Source organism: Gracilinanus agilis, chromosome 2, assembly GCF_016433145.1.
Source record: "Gracilinanus agilis isolate LMUSP501 chromosome 2, AgileGrace, whole genome shotgun sequence".
Taxonomy (NCBI): Eukaryota; Metazoa; Chordata; class Mammalia; order Didelphimorphia; family Didelphidae; genus Gracilinanus; species Gracilinanus agilis.
The window spans coordinates 614,256,010-614,279,402 of record NC_058131.1 but is presented as its reverse complement, the minus strand read 5'-3'; the positions used below and the strand labels follow the sequence as shown (position 1 = coordinate 614,279,402).

Genomic DNA, 23,393 nt, shown 5'->3' with positions numbered 1-23,393 from the left:
GCATGCTTAGACCCATATGGCATCTTTTTCTCTTGGTTCAGACCCTGCCCACATCTTCCTGCTCCCAATGCTAATTGTTATGGGCCTCACATTTGTTTGCTCCAGTGTCTTCTTCCTCCATTACCCCTCAAAGACCTTTCTCTAACCTTTCCATGAGCCCTATAGAGTAGATACAAGAGGGCCCTGCTCATTATTATACAGGTTAGAACAAAATCTCTGGCTAGCAGGAATACCCCCACATAATAAAAGCCCCACCTATCAGGGAAACAAATATTTAATGAGCAGCTGCCACCTATCCGGCCCTGTGGGGAAAAGAGAAGGAAAAGACTCACTCCCTGTTCTTGGAGCCAACAGTCTAATTGGGAAGACATGACTAACATACAAAGCTAGCAGAAAACAATAGCATGACAGTGCCTGTTTAGTACCAGACGACTGGAATATCTAGTAAGGATTGTAAGAGGTCCAAGGAAGGAAGGGATCTATGGCCAGGATTCACCAGGGAAGGTTTAAAGAAGGAAATGGAACATTAACTGGACCTTGAAAGAGCTGGATCAATGGAGTGGAAGGAAGATGGTGTAAGTAAAGTCACTCATGTGGCACATGAGGAGGGTGATGAGGCAACCAACTGTTCTGGCCTGGGAGAGAATGTCAAACAGGTCAATCAGGGCCCCAATTGTGGCAGTCTTCTGTATGCCAGGGAGAAGACTGATGGGAAGGAATGGTTGTAACCATTCTAGGTTCTTGAGGAAGAAGCAGTATGATGAAAGCAGCGACTAAGGAAAATGAGTCTGATGGAATTTGTGGGTCTGGTATAAAGTAGGGAGACTAGAAGGCAGATCTAGTGTGTGTATGTGTGTGTGTGTGTGTGTGTGTGTGTGTGTGAGAGAGAGAGAGAGAGAGAGAGAGAGAGAGAGAGAGAGAGAGAGAGAGAGAGAGAGAGAGAGAGAGATAGGATGACTCTAAAGATGTGGCAATTGTACCACTTTTTCTCCATCTGCTGGCAAAGCTCCTTGTCAGGAACTCCTTTGTCAGTATGAAGAAGCCCATGGTACGCTTTCAAAAAAATATTTTAAATGCATAGGATTACCAAGGAAACCAATTATATTTAAATGACTCTCAAAATACACATATTTTTAACAAGCAATTCATGGATTCCAGGTTAAGAACTTTTAGTAAGAACCCCTCCGTCTTATATATAGGAAAATGGAGTCCCAAGGAATTAAAGCGATTTACCAAAGGTCATGGGATTGACCAGTAGTAAATCTAAGACTAGATTTCAGGCCTTCTGACTCTTTAAGTCTGATGTTTCTTCCACCAGTAAAAGGTTGACCAAGCAGACCTTGCCAAGGATAGATATTCCATTGTTAGACAGATGTTTTCCAGAAAGCCAGATTTTTGTTTGTTTGTTTATCACATAAAACCAAAGTTTCCAGTCACCATAAGATGTCCTGCAGCAGTGCCTGGGAATAATAATAATCTCTCACATTTTAAAGATTTATGAAATGTTATTCTCACAACCAGATAGTAAAGTTGTTGCTACAAATATTCTCTTCATTTTTGAGTGGAGTAAACTGAGGCTCAGAGATGTTAATCACTTAATTAACAAGCATTTATTAAGTGACTTTTAGGTGCCTAGCATTGTGCTAGGTGCTGGTGATACAGAGACAAAATTGAAATAACTTTCTTCAAGAAGCTTCTATCAGGGAAAACAACAGTACACATATAAAGAGACATAAAACGTTTATGGAGTAAAGAAAAGGTAATTTTGAGGGGAAGACACACTAATAACTGGTGTAAGGGAGAGTGGAAAGTTTTGGACATTACCTCATAGTAGAAGTGGTGCTTGAGCTGAATTTTGAAGGAAGGTTCTAAGGAGCAACTAGGTGACACAGTGGATAGAGCACTGGATTTGGAATTAGGAAGACTCATCTTCCCAAGTTCAAATCTGGTTTCAGATATTTACTAACTGTGTGACTCTAGGTAAGTCACTTAACCCTGTTTGTCTCAGTTTTCTCATCTGGAAAATGAACTGGAGAAGAAAATGGTAAACCACTCCAGTATCTTTGCCAAGAAGACCCCAAAAGAGGTCATGGAGAGTCAGATACAACTGAATAATACAAACAACAACTTGGATTGCAAGAGGTAGAGATGAGGAGGAGGTAATGCATTCCAAGCTTGGAGGATGACCAAGGTCAGTGTACAGAGGTGGGAGATGGAATATTGTGAATGAGAAACTTCTCCGTTGTCACTAGGTAGTAAGTGTTGAACTCAAATCTACTGACTCCTTTTCTGGTGTTCTTTCTACCGCTCCATACCACTCTGGGAGTAGAAACCATTTAGCATTTTTGTGTTTGAGTTTAATGCCTTTGCCCCATGGAGAAGCCTAGAAACAAAACGAGGGTCTAGAAACCCAGGCAAAAAGTCCCTCCAAAGAGCAGAGTGTTTGAGGAATGAGGCTGAGTATGTTTACTAGTGGACAATGTTAGATTACTTGAAGTGTGTATCACAGGGAAATTGTAACTTAAGAGATGCAAAAACTCTTATCATGCCCTATGAACAGTTTAAAGAGCATCAAGCAATTAATCTGGAAAAGAGAATGCTCTGAGGGTTTGGAGTGGCAGAGGAGTCTCATCACTCTCTTTAAGTATCTGAAGAACTGTCTCATATACGCACATACTCATATACAAGATTCTTCTGTGTGGTCCCAGAAGGTAGAACTATGACCAATGAGGTTGGGTTCTTGTACTAGCTGTGTGACCCTAGCTGGAGAAGGGAATGGCAAGCCACTCTAGTATCTTTGCCAAGAAGACCCCAAAAGGGGTAGTGGAAAATCAGATGCAACTGAACAACACAGACAACAGCAGTTTGGAAACTGTTGGGGAACGGTCTTATAATTTGGACTGTAAAGAAGACCTATTTAACAGTTAGTGTCCAGTAACAGGATGGACTGCCTAATGTGAGTTTCCCATCACTGAAGGTCTTCAAGCAGAGGCTGGGTGAACATGTGGTAGCAAGGACAAAGAGAGAATTCCTGAATGAATGCAGAAGTTGTACTAGATGACCTTAAAAATCCTATCTGATCTAAAATCCTGTTAATTTATCTGCCCCTTCATTCTCCCATCTATGAAATCCTCCCCTGGGATGTGGAGGTACCTCAGTACATCTCAGCATACCCCTACCATGTAAACCAAGAGTTCCTAGCCTTTCCACCCCTCCATCTAGAGGCTTGGATTAGCTCTATCTGTTATCCACTCTCTGGAAGAGAAAATATGGTCATTTCCATGTGGCTTATATAATCAATCAATCAATCAATCATTCAAACAATCAACAAGAATTATTTATTAAGAAGTTACTGGACTAGATAGTTTCTAAATTTCCTTTCAGCACTAATTTTCTGAGTCTTCATGAGAATAATCTTACCTCCAGCATCATGAGGAATCACTGATGGTAATTCAGAAAAGCAATCACTGACAAAGAGGGATTGGCTTTTTCTGCCAGGAAGAGTGAAGGGATAAAGAGTGTGGTTAAAGAACCTTTGCAAAAATCAAACAAAGGCCATCTTGTTTGGGATGCTGCTTCCAAAATCCAGATCAGGTAGACACGGCACGGTTGCAATGAATGCATTTCATTCCCCAGTCCATCCCAAGACTCAAGGTTGCTTGTCTGTCAGCAGTTTTTGTTTTGATTTTCTCATTATGCCAACCAAGTCTTCAGTTTTCCATTCTATATGGTGATCTGAGTTTGTTCCCTAGGTTGTGTGTCCCATCTGACCATTCCCTTTGATCTGTGACCCTTCCTCCCTCCCTTCCCATTCATCTCATTCTCATTTTCATTTTCTCCTCCCCTTCCCCATCCCTGGTTTTTGTTTTCTCTGCCACCCCATCACCATCTCCCCCATCAGTGTCTAAGAGACGCAAGGCCCACCTGCGGCGTCTGGATCGGCGTTGGACGCTGGGCGGGATAGTCAACAGGCAGCAGAGTCGAGGTGAATTGGGGCATGGGTGTCTGCAAAGGGTCTGGTCACTGCTTCACCTAACTGTTGGGCTGAGAGTGACACAATGTCCAGTGGCAACTCTTTACTTCCTCTGGGGCCAGCCAGGCTGCGGTGTTCTCTAACACACACTCAACCTGCTCTATCCTCTCTGCTGTGGGGCTAGGGACCAGGCTTGGAGGGAAGGAAGCAGGGCTTCTAGAGAGCTGGGGAATGAAAAGTGGGGCTGGCCCCAACTGCTTCTGGGGCAGGAACTGGTTACTGTGGACCAGGCCTGCACAGCTCTCAGGAAGCAAGTCTGGGGAAGGGGAGCCCACCCAGGGGACTAGCAGCTTGAAGGAGCTAAACATTTCAGCTTCTGTGGGCATTTGGGCCAGATCTCCTAGTCCTACTAACAGTCCTGTCTTCATCTGTTAATCCTACTAATAAATCCCATCTTCTCACATTGATGCTAGTAGTTGTAGGTGCCCCAGAAAGCCCCAGGAAAATTAGGAAAGGTATAAACCTCCAGCTCAAATCTGGGGGAAAAAACAGATTTTTATCACATCAACCATAAATTTCTGTGACAGAACAAGTTGCAGGAAAAATGTTAGCCCCAGTTCAGAGCCGACTTATTTCTCATAGTATTGAGTATACCAAAACTTCATTTGTTTGATCCCGTGATCAGAATGCCTTCATTGAAGTTTGTTATAATCAGACATGGCCTTAGTTGCATTCCAAGGGTGACTTCTCACCCAGCCTAGGAGCCTGTTCAGAATCCCTCTAAGCACTTTAGATGGAGACCAGGGACCATAAAGAGCAAAGCTGCCAAAACGTCCACCTTCTGTGGGCACTGCTCCCACACCCCACTCCCTCTCAGCAGCAGTTGCTTCCTTTCTCATAGGTGTATTCAGGAAACTGAGGTTTGGTGGAATAATCATTCAGAAGGATGAATGGGGCTAGGTTGTACAATCCCTGATAAGTCACCCAACCTCTCTGGGCCTCAAACTGGTGAAACCAGAGCCTTCACTTCTGCCAGCTCACAAAACACACCTGGAAGAATGGCGTAGTGCCCAGGAAGTTCATATATGTTCTTTTGTATATATGAGGAACGTCCAGACTTAGCAGGAAACCTTACAGTGGAGAGGAACCATGACCCCTTTCCCAAGAAGAAAGAGAGCTGCCATTCTGGCTCATCTGAGAGCAATCGGAGTTCATTTTCATAAGCCAACAGTCATCAGTTCTTCCCAGCATAGGTCCTTGGAGCTCTTAGGAGCTTCAGGCCCAAGTGGGAATGGGATGGGCATTGGCATTTAGCCAACAGTAGAGATATTTCTTGATTTCTTTAGCTGGAGTTGGGCATCCCACTGGCCTCTTGCTGCAATGAACATAGCCGGAGTCTAGAGTCATAAAGCCAGACCATCCCCAATCCATTTTGGGGGAAAAAAGATCTAAAGGCCCAGAGATCTTTCCATGAAGCTAGACTATCCACTGACAGGGCCAGTCTCAGAGTTTCCTTATGGATTGTTGATAGCCAAAACAAAATAAAAAATATTGGTACGAATGTATACTATTTGGGGTGCCCCTGAATGCATGGTGCCTGGGATACTTCCCAGAGTCCTAGGGCCTCATTTCCTCTGTGCACAAGGGTTGGAGGAGGGACTGAAATCTGGTAAGAAGGGCCTGTGAAAGTCCTCATGAAACCAAGCCCTCAATGAAGCAGTGCCCTGAGGGAAGAAGGCCTGAAATCCAGTTACCAGGCCAATTAATGTCCCTGAGAAGCCAAGTTCGGAACAGTGCCACTGAGAAGAAGAAACCAGAATCCACTGATGAGGGCCCAGAGACATCCCAAGATCCTTTCCCAAAGCAGAGGAATTTGGGGAATAGATAAAAACCAATCCCCACAACAGCACAGAAGGCAACAGCCCCTCCCACCGGACACCAAGAGACCAGGCTGGCCCAGCCACAGCTGACCCCTCTTCTTTCTGAGCTTGTAAAAGCAATCTTGTCCAAGGCAGCTTCGTTAGTCCCGGCTCCAGGACTCGATACAAACCAGCTTCACACAGCTGGATTCCAGCACCTTGGCCTCCTCCGCTTGTTTTTCTTTCTCACCGGGGATTCCGAGGGAAGAAATGAAACCACTTTTCTCTCCAGCCTTTTAGAGGCAGAAGAGTTCCCTCCACAGAATGTACACACAGACCCAATTATATCAACCAACCATAGAAAGACAATCGCCCTCAGAAGGACATGGGCACAAATACCACGGCTATTATTAATGACTATATAACATTAATTATATTTTATAATTAAATTACTATTACCATAATTACTATTATTATAAGCCCCACACTCCCCTAAGCCCCACAAGAACAGCCAAATACGTTAACACAACTCACACAACACACAAGCACATACACAGCCACACACCCCACACTACCACCCCCCCCCCAACTCTGCCTGACCCAAATCTCGGGTGACAAGGAGCATACATGATTGCTTGGTGCCTGACTCCCAACCCCCATATTCAGCTGTACTTATCCAATCATACCATCAGCTCCACGAAAGCCCATTTAGCTCAAGCATGGATACAGACACCTACTGGGGCCATATACGTAGACATGAGCATATATGCTCAGCAGACATTCTCCAAGTATGAGACTCACAAGATTAAACTGATTTAAGCAGAATGGAAAATCCTGCTAAATGTACTGGGGGACTGGTTGGTTGAGAATAGCCCTAGAGGGTGGGAGGGAGGGAGGCAGGCAGGCAGGCATGCATGGAGGGAGCTCGTTGTTGAGTAGCTGAGCAAGAGAGAAATCGGACTTTCCTCGGGGGGCCCTCCATCAGCCCTTTGTCAGGGGGCCATTGGAATGAAGAGGCCTTTTTTTTTTTTTCCAGCAGAGGCTGAGTAAGTCTTGGGGGCCGGGAAGGGAGTAGGGGAGATTGCTGACGGAGGGGAAAGTGTCTGGAAAGAGAAGTCTTCTGTGGTTTGGAAAATGCACAACTCTCCAGCCACGTTTGGCTCCCTAACCTAAACTGGGGCCATTCCATACTCTCCCTCTCACCCTCCCTCCACCCTTGGCAAGCTCAGTGCCTGGTGAGCCGGGTGGCCGGCAGCAGAGGGACTGTTACCTCATGCCTGAGCATAGGTGTGACAAGTTCTTAGAGACTACAGGAAGAAGGTTGGGAGAGACTAGCTGCCTGAGTCATCTTTCCAACAAAGGCATATTTTCAGGAGAAAAAGCTTGAGTGACCCTTGACCACACAGTGCAATTCTTTCCATCGGTCATTGGGTCCTCTGCTTTTCCAGGTTTCTTAGGCAAGCCTCCAGAAAAATTTTGTGGTTTATATTCCTTTGGAGTATTGGACTCCCTGCTCCCATACCCCTATCCTTCTACCTCCCACCAGTGGGGCTGGTGAGGTTGGAACCTTAGGGGTCCTAGGGAGATATGGAGACACGGGAGGTTAAGTGCAGACTCTCTGGCAAATATCGGGAAGGAGGGACAATTCTTCTCTCCCCCTGCCCTCCATAAGGGGAGGAAGGAGCCAAAAGAGAGACTGTGGGGAAAGTGTTTTGCAAACCTTAAAGCTCTGTGTTTTGTATGCATATAATCATAGCAGGGGAAGTCTTCTAGTCTTGATGTGGGAATGGGTTCTTGCCAAACCTAGAACCCATGTAATGCTGCTCTTTCACTAAAGAACTCTTGACCACTTTTCCAACCCCTAGAACTACCAACAGCAGCTGGAATGCCCTGTATCTAAAATCTCAGCATCTAAAGTTAATTTCTCTAGTCCGGTATGATGGAGAGGCAAGAGAAAACTCACTCTTCTGTAATAGTTGGCCTCACTTTTTGTTTTCCTCCAAAGAAGGGAGCTATTATCATTTTAGGAATTGGGGTAGATGCTGACTTTGGAGGCCGGGTATCTCTACATAAGATACCATTGCTCTGCCAACCTGGCCCCCTCCACCAAAAGGGAGGAGTGGTTGTGATTTTTTTTTTTTTACTTTTTTTTTTTTGCTGTGAAAGCAACTCTGCAGAGGGAAACTTTAATGATGGCTTCCTGTTCAGGACCACAGGCTTTTATAAATAGCATGGTTAAACAAAGGCACCATGTGGAGGGGCCTCGCCCATCCCTAACCTCGAAACTTTGAATCATGGGACCCAGCCCTGCCCCTCTAGGCACTGGTCTTGTCCAACATTTGCCCTCACCATCCCCTCCCCCTCTTCATCAACAAGGAGAAATATGGAAAAGAAGGCCCTTTTGGAAAGACGGAATCCTCCAGGCAAGAAGTCAATTGGAGAGGACCAGATTATAGAACACCGAACCTCTGGAAGATCCGAGTTGGGATTTGGCATGTGTGGGCTTCTCTCACGCTTCCTTGGCTTTTCTCCCCTAGCCAGGTTGGACCAGAAACTTTCCAGAAGCAAGGCTTCCCCAAAGACAGCACCTATACTGGGTTGGAAGAAGAAGAGCCAAAAAGGTTGAGGCAGAGAGAGACAGAAGCATCTATTTTTTTTTTTTAAATTTCTCTTAAGGAGTATGAGAGAGCCAGAGGGTGTCCTCAGCACAGACTAAGGGGAATTTACTCCTGCATGGCTCTGGCTGTCCCAGTCATGATGACTGAAGCTGTCTCTAAAAAGAGGGCCACCAGCTCTACCCCTCCAGATGACCAGCCAGAGGTGAAGACAGAGGCCTTAAACAGGGGGCAGGAGTAGCAATTTCCACTCCAATCAGCAGAACTTCAGACAGCCCTTTCCAAGTTGTCAAGAAGGGTCAAGAAGGTCATAGTTTCTTCTTCTTGGATTTGTTCACTATCAACTTGTTCTCTAATCCTCCTCATTTGACTCGGCCAGTTGCCTACAGATAGGCCAGCCAAAGTGGGATCTAATTAGGTTCAAGAGCCCCATGGCACCATGCCCCTTTCTCCCTACTTTTTCTATTCCTCCCTGCACAATTTACCCCTCTGATGATGAGCAATGGAAACTTTAGAGCAACTGCTTTTGGGGACCAAACCTATCTTGACAGATTTTTTTGTTCCAAATGATTCCCTAAAGACAGAGACTCTACACCCTTGCCTCGTCCCAGTAAGTTCTCAAGTTCACTCTAATCCTGGCCTTCAGAGGAGCCTCACCTTATGGCTACTTAGAATTTCTCAAAGCCAGGGAGGAGATGAGCCAGGTTTTCTGCAGTTGGTTGGCTGTGAACTTGATCAGGACAAAGGATTGCTCTGCTCAGAAAGTGTCTGTAGGAGGTGATTAGCTTGTCTTCCTCTATTTTGTAGTTGTTTCTGGGATACTGATGGTGAAAAAGAAAAAGAAAGTAACGTCCCTGAAATAATGTGTTTGAGAAGAGGCTAAAAGATGAGAACCGCCTCTCTCCTTACAGATGATGCCTTTGGGTGAGGTTAATTTCCACATCCCACTTGGGCACCCCAGTGAGTCCTCAAGCCTCACTCCCAATGCAATGCCTCTGTGATCACTCCATCACAGTGAGCTGGCAGACTAAAGCTCGGAGGAGGGAAGCTCAGGTCTCGGGTCTATTGTTAACACAGAGTGATTGAAGCCTGCCACAATGGGTTTTGATCAAAAAAGCCCATTCCTCTTTACAAAGTGAAATGTCACAATGTTATTAGGCCAAATCCCTCTTTTGTAATGTGTTTACTACTGTTCCTGTAAGACTAATTGTCCCTTGTAATATTACTTCACCTAATAAGTTTTGGTGGGACCAGTTAATGAAATGAGATGAATTATGCTTTTTGTAGACAGTGCCAATCTGTGAGGCTCAGACAATAAGAGCAATAGAGGTCTGAGGGAGGATAAACTCAAGACAGGCTGGAGTTGTCAAGGAAGTTACATTGAGCCTTGAAGGATGGACACAATCTGGATAAGTGGAAAGAGGCAGAGAAGATTCCAAATGGGCAAATGAGGCAAAGTTAGGGAGGCAAAAATAAGTAATTTTGTTCAGGGGATGGTAAGGAGAGATGGTTTACTGGACTGGAGTTAGCCTGTTGGGAAGGAGGGGGAAATAAGAGGACCCCCACCACACACCTCAGCAAGTGTCTTCCTGCTAGGCAGGGTGGAAATGGAAGGGGGGTAGGGGAGGAAGGTCTATATTGGGATTCACTAAATAGGTTCCAGGCAGCCCCAGGCAACACTTCTCCCTGCTGGCTACCCAAGGAGCCAGTTGGCTCTCGGTCTCTTCGGCTGCCCTCCAATGCTGTCAGATCAGGGAGGCTGGGGGAGCCAGCTTTGTTCCTTCCAAATTCCCTCCATCCTTCAGGTGGAACAGTCTCTGCAACGAGGTCCCCAGAGTCCCCCCTCTGTGCTCCCAAGATCTACCCCCCAGAGGCCTGAGACTGACGCTCTAGTGCCTGGGTTCAAGACGGGGCTGGGCATTGATGGCTTTGGGGAAGGAGGAAGGGGGGTTGGGGAGAGCTTCTTGTTCCCTGACCCAGCAATGACTGTGCCTCTCGAATCCCTTCCCTTCACCCCAGAAGAGAAGTATGTCACCGTGCAGCCGTACACCAGCCAGAGCAAGGACGAGATTGGGTTTGAGAAGGGAGTCACCGTGGAGGTGATCCAGAAGAACCTCGAAGGATGGTGGTACATCAGGTAATGGGCTTCCTTCAGCCCCGAGGGCTGTGCAGCCTGCCTTTTATTAGTGTGCTTCCAAGACCAGCCATCCCTGGTGGAGCAGAGGAAAGCCGGAGCAGCGTTTGCTTCTCACACTCTTTCCCGTTTTCCGCTCCCTCCCGGATGCAGCCTGGGTGTCAGATGGCCATCCGTTATTAAGTGCCTGGATGTGGGGGTGCTGGCGGAGAGAGACTTGGAGATCTGAGAGGTTTCACCCAACCCTGCTTATCTTGCAGATTTCCTTCCCTGGAGGGGAGAACTCAGCCGAGGGCCAGCCCGGCCAAGTAGGGGCAGCGGTTTTAGCCTCCAGCCAGGCTTATATAGGCCATGATGCAATGCTCTTGGCTCCCCATCTGCGAGAAGGGTTCAGAGCGTCTGAGTTTGGTTTCCCGTGTCCAAACCAGAGCCATCTGGCGTCCCCTCCACAAGAGCTGCTCGGGGCTCGGGGCCACAAGGGCCCGTATTCCACAGCTCTGGCCGCCGCCGGCGGTCACTGCTGCCTCCGGGCTGAGGCTCTTCCCCTGCCCGCCTTAAAGGAGCTTGGCTGGGACTGAGAAGGAGCTAAACATATCCGGGGTTCAGAATGAGCCCGTCACAGCTGACTCCAGCCCGGGGCTCTTCCCCGCCGTCTCCTGCCGGGCTAGACCCTCGGTGGGCTGTGCCTATCCCAATTTCAGAAGGGGGCCAGGCCAGGCTCCTCAGCAAAGTTCTGAGCTCTCGGCCACCTGATGAAATGGGGCCCCCAGGGAGGACTAGGGTGCCCCAAGAGAGGCCCCTGGGCATGGCCAGAGCACAAAAGACATGTGGCTGAAGTTGAGGTCAAAGGCCAACATCATAAATCTGAAGGGAGCCTCAGGGGAGGGGGTGAATCTGGTCTTTTTTAGGAAGAGAAACTCTCACCCAGAGCCTCGGGGAGTGACTTGCCTACTATCATGGGAGTTAATGATATATCTCAGGTCTTACACGGATAAAGGAATGTGAATCCGTTTTAGTCAAAATCTTCATTTAGTTGATTATCAGAGACTCCCCAGTGATATTTCCTCCCCCCCACACACACACACACACACTCCTCCTTAGTGAGCACAGAGTCATAGGATGGCAGAGATCTTATTTTACAGCTAAGGAAACTGAGGCCCCTGAGAAGTTAAATGCCTCACCTACGGCCACATAACGAAGTGGCAGCAGTCAGGATTCTACCTAACTCCAAATCTCTAACTTTTTTTTTTTTTTCCACTTTCTGTCACCACCATCTAGTGCAAATCGTGAGGGAGAATCAGAGACTCTAAAACAAAAGACCCCTAAAAGGTCTTCTCTGAGCCTTCCTGTTGATTGGCTGATGGATGACCAAAAGATCCATTCATTTCTCTGCAGATCCTCTCTTTTCTTTCCTTGAGGTCTCTTAGAAAGGGTCCTTTCCCTGGAGGCTGACTTAGGAAACACAGCCCTGTAGGAAGAATTCTGCCTAGCCTGCCATTTGCTTAACTTTGCTCAGCTTGGCAGAGAAGTTCCCCCCAAATTTCTGGACCCAGGATTCAGTTTCTCAGCCTACTTTAAAGATGTATAGGCTCCGTTCAGTTTTCTAGACCCCCATCTACTCTTCTCTCTGGTCCATTATGGACAAAGATGAGGCTCCTGTCCCTACCCAGGTAAGGTATACATGTGCTTAGAAGTGGGAACTGATTGTTCTAAGCTATGCATACTCTCCCTCAGCTATTGGTATGAATTTAGGTATTTTATGAAGACAGATGGCAGGGAAGGGCTTCCACCTAGAACCAGAATTCTAGATTTCTCATTCAGTTTTTTTTTTCTACTATGCCACAGATATCTTCAGGTCAACTCAAGAACCATTTGTAGAATGTTTGCGAAGCACAAGGTAGTAGGATGGTGGGTCAAGGGCCCTAGAATCTGAAGTAAGACTCAGCCCCTGCCAAAGAGTCTATGATTAGATTTCAGGGGTCCATAAATTTGGATTGGGAAAAAATTTAACTATGAATTTTCAACCAATCTCCAACCTCTTGTAGCCCTGTGTATTTCATTTTCTGCATTAAAAACATTATTCTGAGAAAGAGTTCAGAGACTTTAGCAGACCACCCACAGGGCCCGTGGCACAAACAAGGTTAAGAACTCTTGACCTACAAGAAGCCTAGGCTCTTCGGACAGGCTATAGCAGCTAGCAAGTAAGAATCTGAATTTAACTTGAATTAACATCATCCTGTCCCCTCCTGCCCTCCTGGCTCTGACATGAGTGTCAGAGGCAGGATTTGAACTTCAGAGCCAGTATACTTTCTCCAGCAGGGAGAAAGCACTGCTTTTACTACTTACTAACTGGATGACCTTGCAAAAGTCTTTTCTCTATACTTGGCCTTAGTTTCCTCATGGAAAAATGAAGGAGGGTCAGATGAGAGAGCCTTTGAGCTCTAAGATAGCTATGATATTACCTGAGTTCAAATCTGACCTCACACTTTTACTAGCTGTGTGACCATGGGCAAATTAACACCTGCCTCAGTTTCCTCATCTATAAAAAGAGGTGGAGTCCTACTAGTCTGTGTAGTCCCTTCCAGCTCTAAATCTAAGACACTTTCATCTTAGCTGAGTTAAAATCTGGCCTCAGTCACTTACTAGCTGTGTACCCCTGGGCAACTTAACTTCTGTTGGCCTCAGTTTCCCCATCTGTGAAATGACGAGGGTCGGACCAGATAATCCTTTAGGCTCTAAATATAAGATACAACTCAGTCTCAAATACTTACTAGCTGTGTGACCTTGGACAAGTCACTTAACCTCAATTTCCTCACCTGTAAAATAATAATAGCACTTACCTCCCAAGATTGCTGTGAGGATCAAATGAGATAATAATTGTAAAGCATAATACCTGGCACATAGGAGGTGCTATAAAAATGTTGGGTATTATTATCTTTTCCCAGCTAACTATCCATATCATTTTTCTCATCCCCTTGTTCTCTAAGCCCACAAAACCTATCCCCCACGTCACCTATCTATCCAGCCCCAGGCTCAAGCTTTAAGAAGGAACTTCCAGCAGATCTAATAATGCAGGGAAAAGATGACTGGTGGGAAGCAGAGTCTTTTTCTAGATTCTAGCCTTAGTTCTACCATTTGACTTGCTGTGTGACCTTTTTCCTCTTCTTTGGGCCCTGTTTTTCATCTGTAAGTTGAGGGAGCTAGAGGCTATGGTCCCTTCTACCTCTAATATTCTCTAAGTCGATCCTGTGAAGATATGTTCCACCTTAAGAACGCTGACTTGGGCCCCCTTAAATGTGATTTCCCAACATTCCAGGCTCTGTGTTCATCCTTATTTCCTGTCTGTTGCTCCATCTCACTCCTTTTCCCCCCAGTTTACTCCATCTCTGGAGGGATTCCAGGGCTCTCTCGAGCTGTAAAGCAGATGTGAGAGTCCAACTCTAGATTAGATGCAAGGAGGCACTTCTGAATCCCCAGCCCGTCTCTGCTCAGGATTCACTTCTGCCTGTAACTCCGGCCACAAAAATAAGTTTTGAGGTCTTAGACTAAGGGTCAGGAGACTTACGTCCTCATTCAATTGAATTCTGCCATGCAGGCAGTGCCATCACCCCTCTCTCAGATCCATTTTCCCTCTGTAAAGTGAATATTGAACTGGATGATCCCTCAATTTCTTCCTTCGTTTTAATAGCCAGGATTCTATTCAGAACCCCTAGGTAGAGATGCTTGAACAGAGCAGGGGGAATTGAGGGCTAGAATCTCGAGCAAGATTCCCATCAGTCTGTCTGGGCTTGCTCCTCTGCATAATCTTGGCCAATCCTTAGGTGACCACCAACTGACTTTGTACTTACCCTGGCCTTTAACCCCAATCCCAGACTAACCTCTAACTCCAACCCCACTCACCCCCTAATCTCTGCCAATATTGGCTTCAGGCTAACTGACACTCAATCCTGGACACAAAGCAGCCTCTGAACTCAGCCACAGATTTACCCCTAAACTTGTTTTTGTTTTGCCAAATAACCTCCACCACTTAAATTTAGTTGTATCAGGAGTACTAAGTTAATTCCAATTTTAACCTGTTTTTAAAGTTGTGCCAAATAGCGTTTAGGAAAGAAAATGTATTTAGGAAAGCTTTTTGTGTAAACAAAATGAAAACAGTGAACAGTGAAAATGCAAAAAAATACCAAAGAGCGAGCACAGCTTGCCCCTTTTCAGGAGTGCAGAACATGACAATTCCAGTTCATTACCTAACTTAAAAAGTCACCTTTTCAAATTTCCAATTCCTGATGTAGAATCATCTTCCGAACCCAAAACTTGCTGCTTTCACACAAACAACCCCTTTTTGAAGCTAAGTAAAAAAACACCTGCAGGAAAGGGAATGTGCCTCAGAAAAACTTATTTAACCGTCAATACAAAAAAACAGTAGACACTAAAGTCCTCAAAAACTTTTCAACACAGGAAAAAGACCTCAGAGTGACTACTAACCAAGGTCTCCCACCAACCCCTACCCAAGCACATGACTTCTGGGACCATCTATTGGTGTGTCCCATCCTCCTCCTCCTCTTGGAGTCCATTGTCACTTTTCAGAGAAACCAGGTTGTTGGATCATAGTATAGGAAACCAAGCTACACCTGCTTTTGATGGAACCCCTAAGGTAAAGAGACTGTCTGGGGACAGAAACTCAGGCTAATACATTAAATTCATTAAATTTAAGTACCCTGAGCCCAAACTGGAAAATGCCAATGTCAGTGGCCATGACATATTTTCCTGTCCCAGATTCTTATCACCCAAGGGTTGGGAAGCTTTTAGGGAGGTTTCACCTAAAACTTTCCTGTTCTAATAGTATATTATTACAATTGACAGGAAAAGTAGTGCCTGACATTTTTATAATAGCTTTCATATCCATAACTTTCCTTTAATACCCTTCTATGAATTAGGAAAACAGGAATTATTCCTGTTTGACAGATGAAAATTGAGGCTCAGAAAAACCAAACTATTTGTCCTGGTGCATAAAGACAGACAGAATCCAAACTCACAGCTCTTTACTCTTTGCTTAGGGCTCTTTCCACTGTAGAATTTCATCATATTGAACATAAATGTGGCCTTTCTCATGGTGAGACAAAGGTCTCTGGGCCTGGAGGACATAAACAAGACTACAAAAGAGTTGGGGAAAGATTGACCCTTTCCCTTCCCTGCCTATGTTTTTTCTGTCTGTTTGTCTGTCTGTCTGTCTCTGCCTGTCTCTGTCTCTGTCTCTGCCTGTCTCTGTCTGTCTCTCTCTCCTTCTCCCTCTTTCTGTCTGTTTTTGTCTCTCTGTCTGTTTGTCTGCCTCTGTTTGTCTCTTTCTCTTTTGAACCTTCCAGCTGTGTTGAGAAGAGACCCAGCCTGCAGTCTGAGGAGCCCTGACTCCTAGTTCCAGTTTTGCCTTTTAACTCTCTGCACAGCCTTGGATCATTTACTTCCCCTCCTTTTCATCTCAGTTTCTTCTTCCATAAAATGAAAAGATTGAACTACATGATCTCAAAGGCTCCTTCCAGCTCTAATATCTTTTGTTCTGAGATTTCCTAAAATGATCTTTCTGCTTTTTCCCCACCACCCAGGGCTTACTCCTTTAATAATAGCACTTACCTCCCAGGCTTGTTGTGAAGATCCAAGGAGATCATATTTGTAAAGCCCTTAGCACACTCTCTGGCACGTAATAGTTGCTTAATAAATGCTTGTTTCCTTTCTTCCTAAGCCCTACTCTGCATTTTGATCCCTCAGAGCTCCATCTACTGGTTCTGTTATCTAGCAACAGCTGGCTGAGGCCCCTAGTCCTGAGGGCTCCCCACTTTTTTTCCACTGTCTCTTCCAGCCTGACCCATCCCAGGCGGAGGACCTTCTGGCTAGCTTAGCACTGACCTTCAATCTCTCTGAACCTCATCCCAGGGCTTTTGTGAGACAATGGATATGAAAGCCATTTGGATGAGAATTAGACCCTATATACCTGTGCCAGGGATTAACATTTCTGTTTTCATTTGCCTGTACTTCAGAAGACGTGGAAAGGATCCCTCTTCTCTTTGTTTCCTACCAAATAGCTTCTTTCATCCCATTAAATAGGCCTATAAAGACCACGTCCAATTTAGAAGTGGACTGTGCTTCAGAAGTATATATGTGGGGGGCAGCTAAGTGGCTCAGTGGATTGAGAGAGATGGAGCAGGGTTCAAATATGACTCATACTTCCTAGCTGTGTGACCTGGGCAAGTCACTTAACTCCCATTGCTTAGCCCTTAGTTCCTTGGAACCATATGTAATATTGATTCTAAGATACATGGTAAGAGGTGTTTTTTTTTTTGTTGTTGTTTTTTTTTTAAGTACATGTGTGCAAGTTTGTTTTTTAGAACTCTTCTCATTGAATCCTAGAGCTATAAGGAACCTTTGATAGTTTCTTGACCAACCTCTCTCAATACCGGATTTTCCCTCTTCCACCTATCCTCTATTCAAAGACAGAGACATGGAGACAGAGCATTTAGTTCCTTGGAGGTGGCTAGTGGTTCACATCCAGGCCAATTCACAAACACTCCTAATACTAGCCCAAATTCTAGGATCTGCAAGTAAAAAGACATGTAATACAGGTGGGGGGAGGAAGAAGAAGAAATACATTTTCCCTCACTTTTGAAAATGTTTATTTGATCATAGGCTCTTCCCACCTCCCTTCCTGCAGTTCTCTATCACCTTCCACTGCATGTTCTTCTGGGTCCCAGGCCACTTACCTGAGGCACCCTCATGGTACCAGCACAATGAAGGCTCCTGGGGACAACAAGCTGCCGGACACTAGAGATTTCTGAAGCTTGTGGTCCTCAGGAGCCTTCATTGTGCCGGTATCATGAGCGTGCATTGTTTTCAGAGGGAAAACCTCTTCTGGTGATATCTGAGGGGCTCAGTTGCCCACCATACCTTGCTCTTTCCTGGGACCCAAGCCTATCTTTTCCCTTGACTTAGAACCCCGTAGAGAATCATATGCCTGGATCCTTCACTCTGGGGAAACTGGAACAAAAAACATTTTCATAGACTCCTGTGCCCCGAAGGACCACTGAGTCCCCAGGGATTTTCTCCCAACAGTCCCAAGTAACAAAGGAGGAGGGAAACTAATGAACTTCTCTTCTTCCTTCTCTACCTCTTTGAGTCCCGTTTCCTTTCTAATAGAAGCTGCTAGAGTGGTACATTGGATAGAACATCTGGAAGACCTGAGTTCAAATATAGGCTCAGATTCTTGCTGCTAGCTGTGTAATCCTAGGCAAGATACTTCACCACTGTCTGCCTCAGTTTCCTCAACTGTAAAATATAGATCATAATAGTACCTACCTCCCACTATTATAGGGATGAAAATAGATTATTTGTAAAGTGCTTAGCATATAGTAGGTGCTTAATACAAGTTTGTTTCCTTTCCTTTTTCCCTTCCCTCCATTGTTATCCATTCCCCTTTATTCTAGCCTTTCTCTCTGTGATTTACAATTACTTAGATTGTGGCAGGATCTAATGGACTTTCGGTCTGAGAAAATAGCCTCTCTGTAGTCTTAAACGTAGCATTAACTTCTCTGAGTGTTAGAAGGGATCTTAGAGATTGTTACGTCTGACTCCCTCTTTTTATAAATGAAGAAACTGGTGTGGGGGCAGTGGGTGGAAGTGACTTGCCCAGAGTGGTAGAGAGAATAACTAGCAAAGCTGGCATTTGAACCCACATCCACCCCCTGCGCACTGTCTACTAGACTGAGTCGCCTTGTCTTGCAGCCTGCAAGAATGAATGATTACTTGGCCCAGCCAGTCTAGACAGCTGATATGTTGTTGTCTGGGTCCCCTAGTGAAGTCAGCCCTCTCACCTCATCTCCCGGTGGCAGTGGGCCAATGGATTAGGGGAGCTTGGAGCAGGGGGAGGGAGGGAAGAACGTAGAGAATGCCCACAGGAGTCTTTTTATAGCTCCAATTCCTTTTGACCACAATTTCCATTCATGGGAAAAATCAGAATCAATAGATTCCTCAGATCTTGAGATCATAAACTTTTAGAATCATGGAAAGTCTGAGTCTCCATATTTTTCTAAGCTGAATTATATCGTGAACCAGTCAGATATGTCAGTCACCTACTGAAGACCACTCTTACCCCTGCAGAACACTGGCTTTCAGCAGTCAGGGTAAGGGCGATGGAACAGAACACAGGGAAGAGAAATTGAAAGTATACATTTTTTTTTAAAACCCTTATTGGTTGTCCTAGTATTAATTCTAAAACAAGAGTGGCAAGAGCTAGGCATTCAGGTTGAGTGACTTCCTCAGGGTCACACAGCTAGGAAGTATCTGAGGCCAGATTTGAACCCAAGTGACTTTATTCACTGTGCTACCTAGATGCCCCTAGATTTTTTTAACCCTTACTTTTTCTGTCTTAGTAACAATTCAAAGGATTAAGCAAACAGATTTAAGTGATTTGCCCAGGGTCACACAGCTAAGAAGTGTTGGTGGTTACATTTGAACCCAGTTCCTCCCAACTCCAGGTCTGGCACTTTTATCCACTCTACCTAACTGCCCAAGAGAGTACAGACTTTAAGAAAAGAGGATCTTCAATATTAAAATTTTATAGACCAGTAAAATTTATTATTGTCTAGGAAACTGAGACACAGGGATTTAAATTATTTACCATTCTAATAGCTATGGTACTGAATTTATTGTCAAGAAGACCCAGTTTTAACTCCTCTTTCAAATACTTAGTAGCTCTGTGATCCTGAACAAGTCATTTAACTGCTCTATGCCTCCGTTTCCTTATCTGTAAAGTGAGAAGATTGACCACGACGACCTCTAAGATCTCTTCCAACTCTAAAACTGTGATTCTGTGATCTCTTGGTCACCTAGCCAGTTAAGTGTCTCAGAGGGAATTTGAACACAGATTTCACTGGCTCTATGCCCAGTTCTCTATCCCCTGAACCCCACACCAAGAGAAGAGGATGTCGACAGCAGGGAGAATTGTTACATATTTTACTGAGCTGCATCTTAAATAGTGTGGCTTGGCCATTGCCAATGCGACCTTCCAAGGCACCCAGCTTTGAAAAACATGGGGTCTTGCTTTTAGTTCCCATCTCTGTGTGTTTTCGGAGAAAAAAGGCATATGATGAAGGAACGAGGAAAAAGATTTAGGCTCTTACTAGGTTGTGTTTTTTGTAACTTGTAACCATTCCCTTGGATCTGAGCAGCTATTTCCTGCTGGAAGGAGGGAGAGTTTTTGATTCTGGTGATGAGAGAAGGAACAGAACTGGGGGAAAGCGGGCTTCGACTTGGGCAGTCTGGACAGAGACAAGGAAGCTGCAGAGGCGTGGAGGTTGGATGGATGGGGGCTGAGCAGTGCAGAGGATAGAGCCCCGTCCCTGGTGTGCTCATCTTTAGTGCTCTCTTCGCCACAGGTACCTGGGGAAAGAGGGCTGGGCACCGGCATCCTACCTGAAAAAAGCCAAGGATGACCTCCCCACTCGGAAGAAGAACCTGACAGGTCCTGTTGAGATCATCGGCAACATCATGGAGATCAGCAACTTGTTGAACAAGAAGGCATCTGTTGACAAGGAGGCACCGGCTGACAGCGAGGGTCCCGAGGCGCCCGTCACCAAGAAGGAGATCAGCCTGCCCATCCTCTGTAGCACTGCCAATGGCAACACCACGGGCACTCCGGAGAAGCCTGGCTCCAAGCTGGCACAGGGGTCCCCGGCTGTGGCCAGGATCGCACCCCAGCGGGCACAGATCAGTAAGAGGCTCCCTCCCTCCCCTTTCCTCCCGCTTTCTCTCTGGGCATCCCTCTCAGGGGAGAACGTGCAGCTAGCGAAGCGGAGGTCTTGGGTTTCATCCTTGAACCTTGCTCTGTTCCCTAACATCACGCTGAGCCCTGTCACCCCTAACCTAGCAACAGACGGCCCTCGCACCCTGCCCAGCCCCACGTCTCTGTTCACAAAGAGAGTGGATGTGGCTCCATGGGAGCCCTCCCTCCGCTCGAGGGACAGCTCGGCGTTCTTGTCTTATCGATGGTGAGCCAAAGGAAAACAAAGGGTGGCAGATAACTACATCCCTAAAAGAGAGAGAAAGAAGAGTAGTGTGTGTGTGTGTGTGTGTGTGTGTGTGTGTGTGTGTGTGTGTGTGTGTGTACACACGTGTGTACTCATGATTGTGTGACCCTCTGCCCTGGGCGCCGATGGGAGGCTCCTTCCTGAAGGCAGCGAGTTTTCCATGAAGGACACACATTCTAGACATATTCTGTTAGCACCTGCCATCTTCTCCGGGGAGCCCTGGCCACAGTCCCATAATGGGGAACAGCTCAGGCGGTGGGATAAAAGTCAGAAAAGCCCAAGCGGTCCAACATTTGAGGCAGGGAAGGACTTCACAGCAGTCAAACTGTGGACGAGTGATTTGGGGCGGCTGGGGGTGGGGTGGAGGATGTTATTCTGGAAATTTGGAAAGCAGATGTGGCCCGGGCAAAGCAAACCCTTGACTTTGTTGGTGCTGTTGAAATTGTAGGATCATAACGCTGGAAGGGACCTCCCGGGCCATCCAGTCCGAACTCCTCGTTTTACAAAGAGGAAGACAGAGGCTTAAAGCACTTTAATAATTGGCCCACAGTCACATTTTGCTTCTTCAGTTTTCCAGTAACACACAGTAGTCAGCACTTCATTACAAACAGCCATTACTGCTATTCTCAGTCCTGGCGTGATGTCCTTTGGGACTATTGAACTACAAAACGGGAGAATGTGCAGAAAAAAAATAGTCCCTACATTTTGATAGCACCTACAGTTGTATACATACTGTATACGTTCTCTCTCTTGTTTGTCTGTACCTGTTGTGTGTGTGTGTGTGTGTCTCTCTCTCTCTCTCTCTCTCTCTCTTGCTCTCTCTCTCTCACTCTCTCTCTAGCTCTCTCTAGCTTGCTCTCTCTCTTGCTCTCTCTCTCTCTCTCTCTTGCTCTCTCTCTCTCTCTCGCTCTCTCTCTAGCTCTCTCTTGCTCTCTCTCTCTCTCTCTCTCTCTCTCGCTCTCGCTCTAGCTCTCTCTAGCTCTCTCTCTCTCTCTCTCTCTCTCTCTCTCTCTCTCTCTCTCTCTCTCGCTCTCTCGCTCTCTTGCTCTCACTCTCTCTCTGTCCCTGTCTCTGTCTGTCTGTCCCTGTCTCTGTCTGTCTCTTGTCTGTCTTTCTCTCTGTGTCTCTCTCTGTGTCTCTCTCTATGTCTCTCTTGTTCTCTCTCTCTCTCTCTCTCGCTCTCTCTCTCTCTCTCTCTCTCTCCCAAAAGTCTTAGTGCCCTTTTAAGCTTTAATAGTTATGTCGATAAATTATTATGAACTATGTGTTATGTAGATTTAAGTGTGAACGAGATATCAATCAATAGATATAGCTAGATTTCATGTCTACATAGAGATAAATGTACATTTGATCTTCATAACTGAGTTCAGCTGGGCAGGATCCCTATCCCCATTTTATAGATGAGAAAACGAAGTCCCAGAAAAGTTAAGTGACTCGTCCAAGGTTATGATCCGGTGTTCAGTCCCTGAACTGCCCACTGATATTACAAGAGCGCTATGGCAAATGTTTGCTCTGTTCTCTGGAGGCTTCTGGCCCCTGCTGCTCTTTCCTTTTCTGGCATAGGAAGGAAGCACTATTCTTCCACAAGCAAGTTATCCCTTGGACTCCTTTAGCTGCATAGAAGATGGAAACAGCCCCAGTTTTTGAGTGAGAAAACCTAGTTCTGATCAAGTCACTTCCCATCGCTGGGCCTCAGGTTTTCTCATTTATCAAAGGGGGAATAATAATTCTTGTGGTTGTTGTTCTCAAATGAGATAATGTATGTAAAGCACAAGTCTGCTTTGCTATTATTACTATCAAGATCATTATTATAGTTCTTTGTAGGAATTAAGGGATGGTTTAAACCAGTGATGGGCAAACTACAGCCTGCAGGCCAGATGTGGCCCCCTGAAATGTTCTATCCGGCCACATGACATTATTCCTAATCTGACGAATACAGTGAGTAGGATACAGTACAATGAAACTTCCAAAGAGTTGCCTTAGAAACAGACTGACAGATGAGCATTTCCTTTCCTTTGGCCCCCTCTTTAAAAAGTTTGCCCATCACTGGGTTAAACCATTCAGTTCTTCCCACCCATGACTACTTCTAGCTTTAATTTAGCCTAGCAGGTCCTCTGTGTTGAGAGACTGGATTGGTACCTGATGCCAAGAGAAGACCAATTTGCTCCTGTCTCCCAGCCCAAGTTAAAGTGTTACAAATTTGGAGGAAAGTCAGATTCTTTAGTCCCAACCCAGACCAAGGGCTCACCAGTCCCCTTCGATCTTACCTTGCTTCAGGACAAAAGGCAAAGGAGAGGCTGGGCTAAGGTGCAGAAGCTGTTCATTGTCCCATTCACAATTCCTAAGGATTTATTTCTCATTGCAGGTTCCCCAAATCTAAGGACAAGGCCCCCGCCACGCAGAGAATCCAGTCTGGTTGGTATTTGATTTTAATTTTCTACTCTTCCTTAGGAATCATAGTTAGTTCCAGAAGAGACCATAAAAACCATTTAATCCCACTTTCTCATTTTATAAAAGATAGAACATGGGGCCCACAGAGGGAACTTGACTATCCACGGTCACAAAATTAGTTAGTAGTGAAGTAGCAAAGAAAAACTGAAAACCTAGGTCTCTGCCCTCAAAGAATTGGCTGGTCAGAATCATAAACTGAGTGGGATGAGGCTATCTAGTCCAACTTTTTCAATTTACCAGTGGGGAAACTGAGACATGGAGTATTTAAATGACTTTTCTACAATCATGTAA

General features: G+C 45.7%; 1 protein-coding gene across 4 annotated transcripts in view; it reads left to right on the top strand.

Annotated features, from left to right (window-relative positions):
• The window catches only part of SH3PXD2A (SH3 and PX domains 2A), a 348,301-nt gene that overhangs the window by 313,357 nt on the left and 11,551 nt on the right, over positions 1 to 23,393 (top strand). For 2 of the 4 annotated variants that reach the window (XM_044665545.1, XM_044665544.1), the window contains 4 exons: positions 3,902 to 3,985; positions 10,467 to 10,584; positions 20,001 to 20,335; positions 23,017 to 23,066. In XM_044665545.1, coding sequence (XP_044521480.1) covers positions 3,902 to 3,985; positions 10,467 to 10,584; positions 20,001 to 20,335; positions 23,017 to 23,066 — 587 coding nt within the window. The remainder of the gene's footprint in view (positions 1 to 3,901; positions 3,986 to 10,466; positions 10,585 to 20,000; positions 20,336 to 23,016; positions 23,067 to 23,393) is intronic. The other 2 variants (XM_044665543.1, XM_044665546.1) reach the window with 1 other exon arrangement.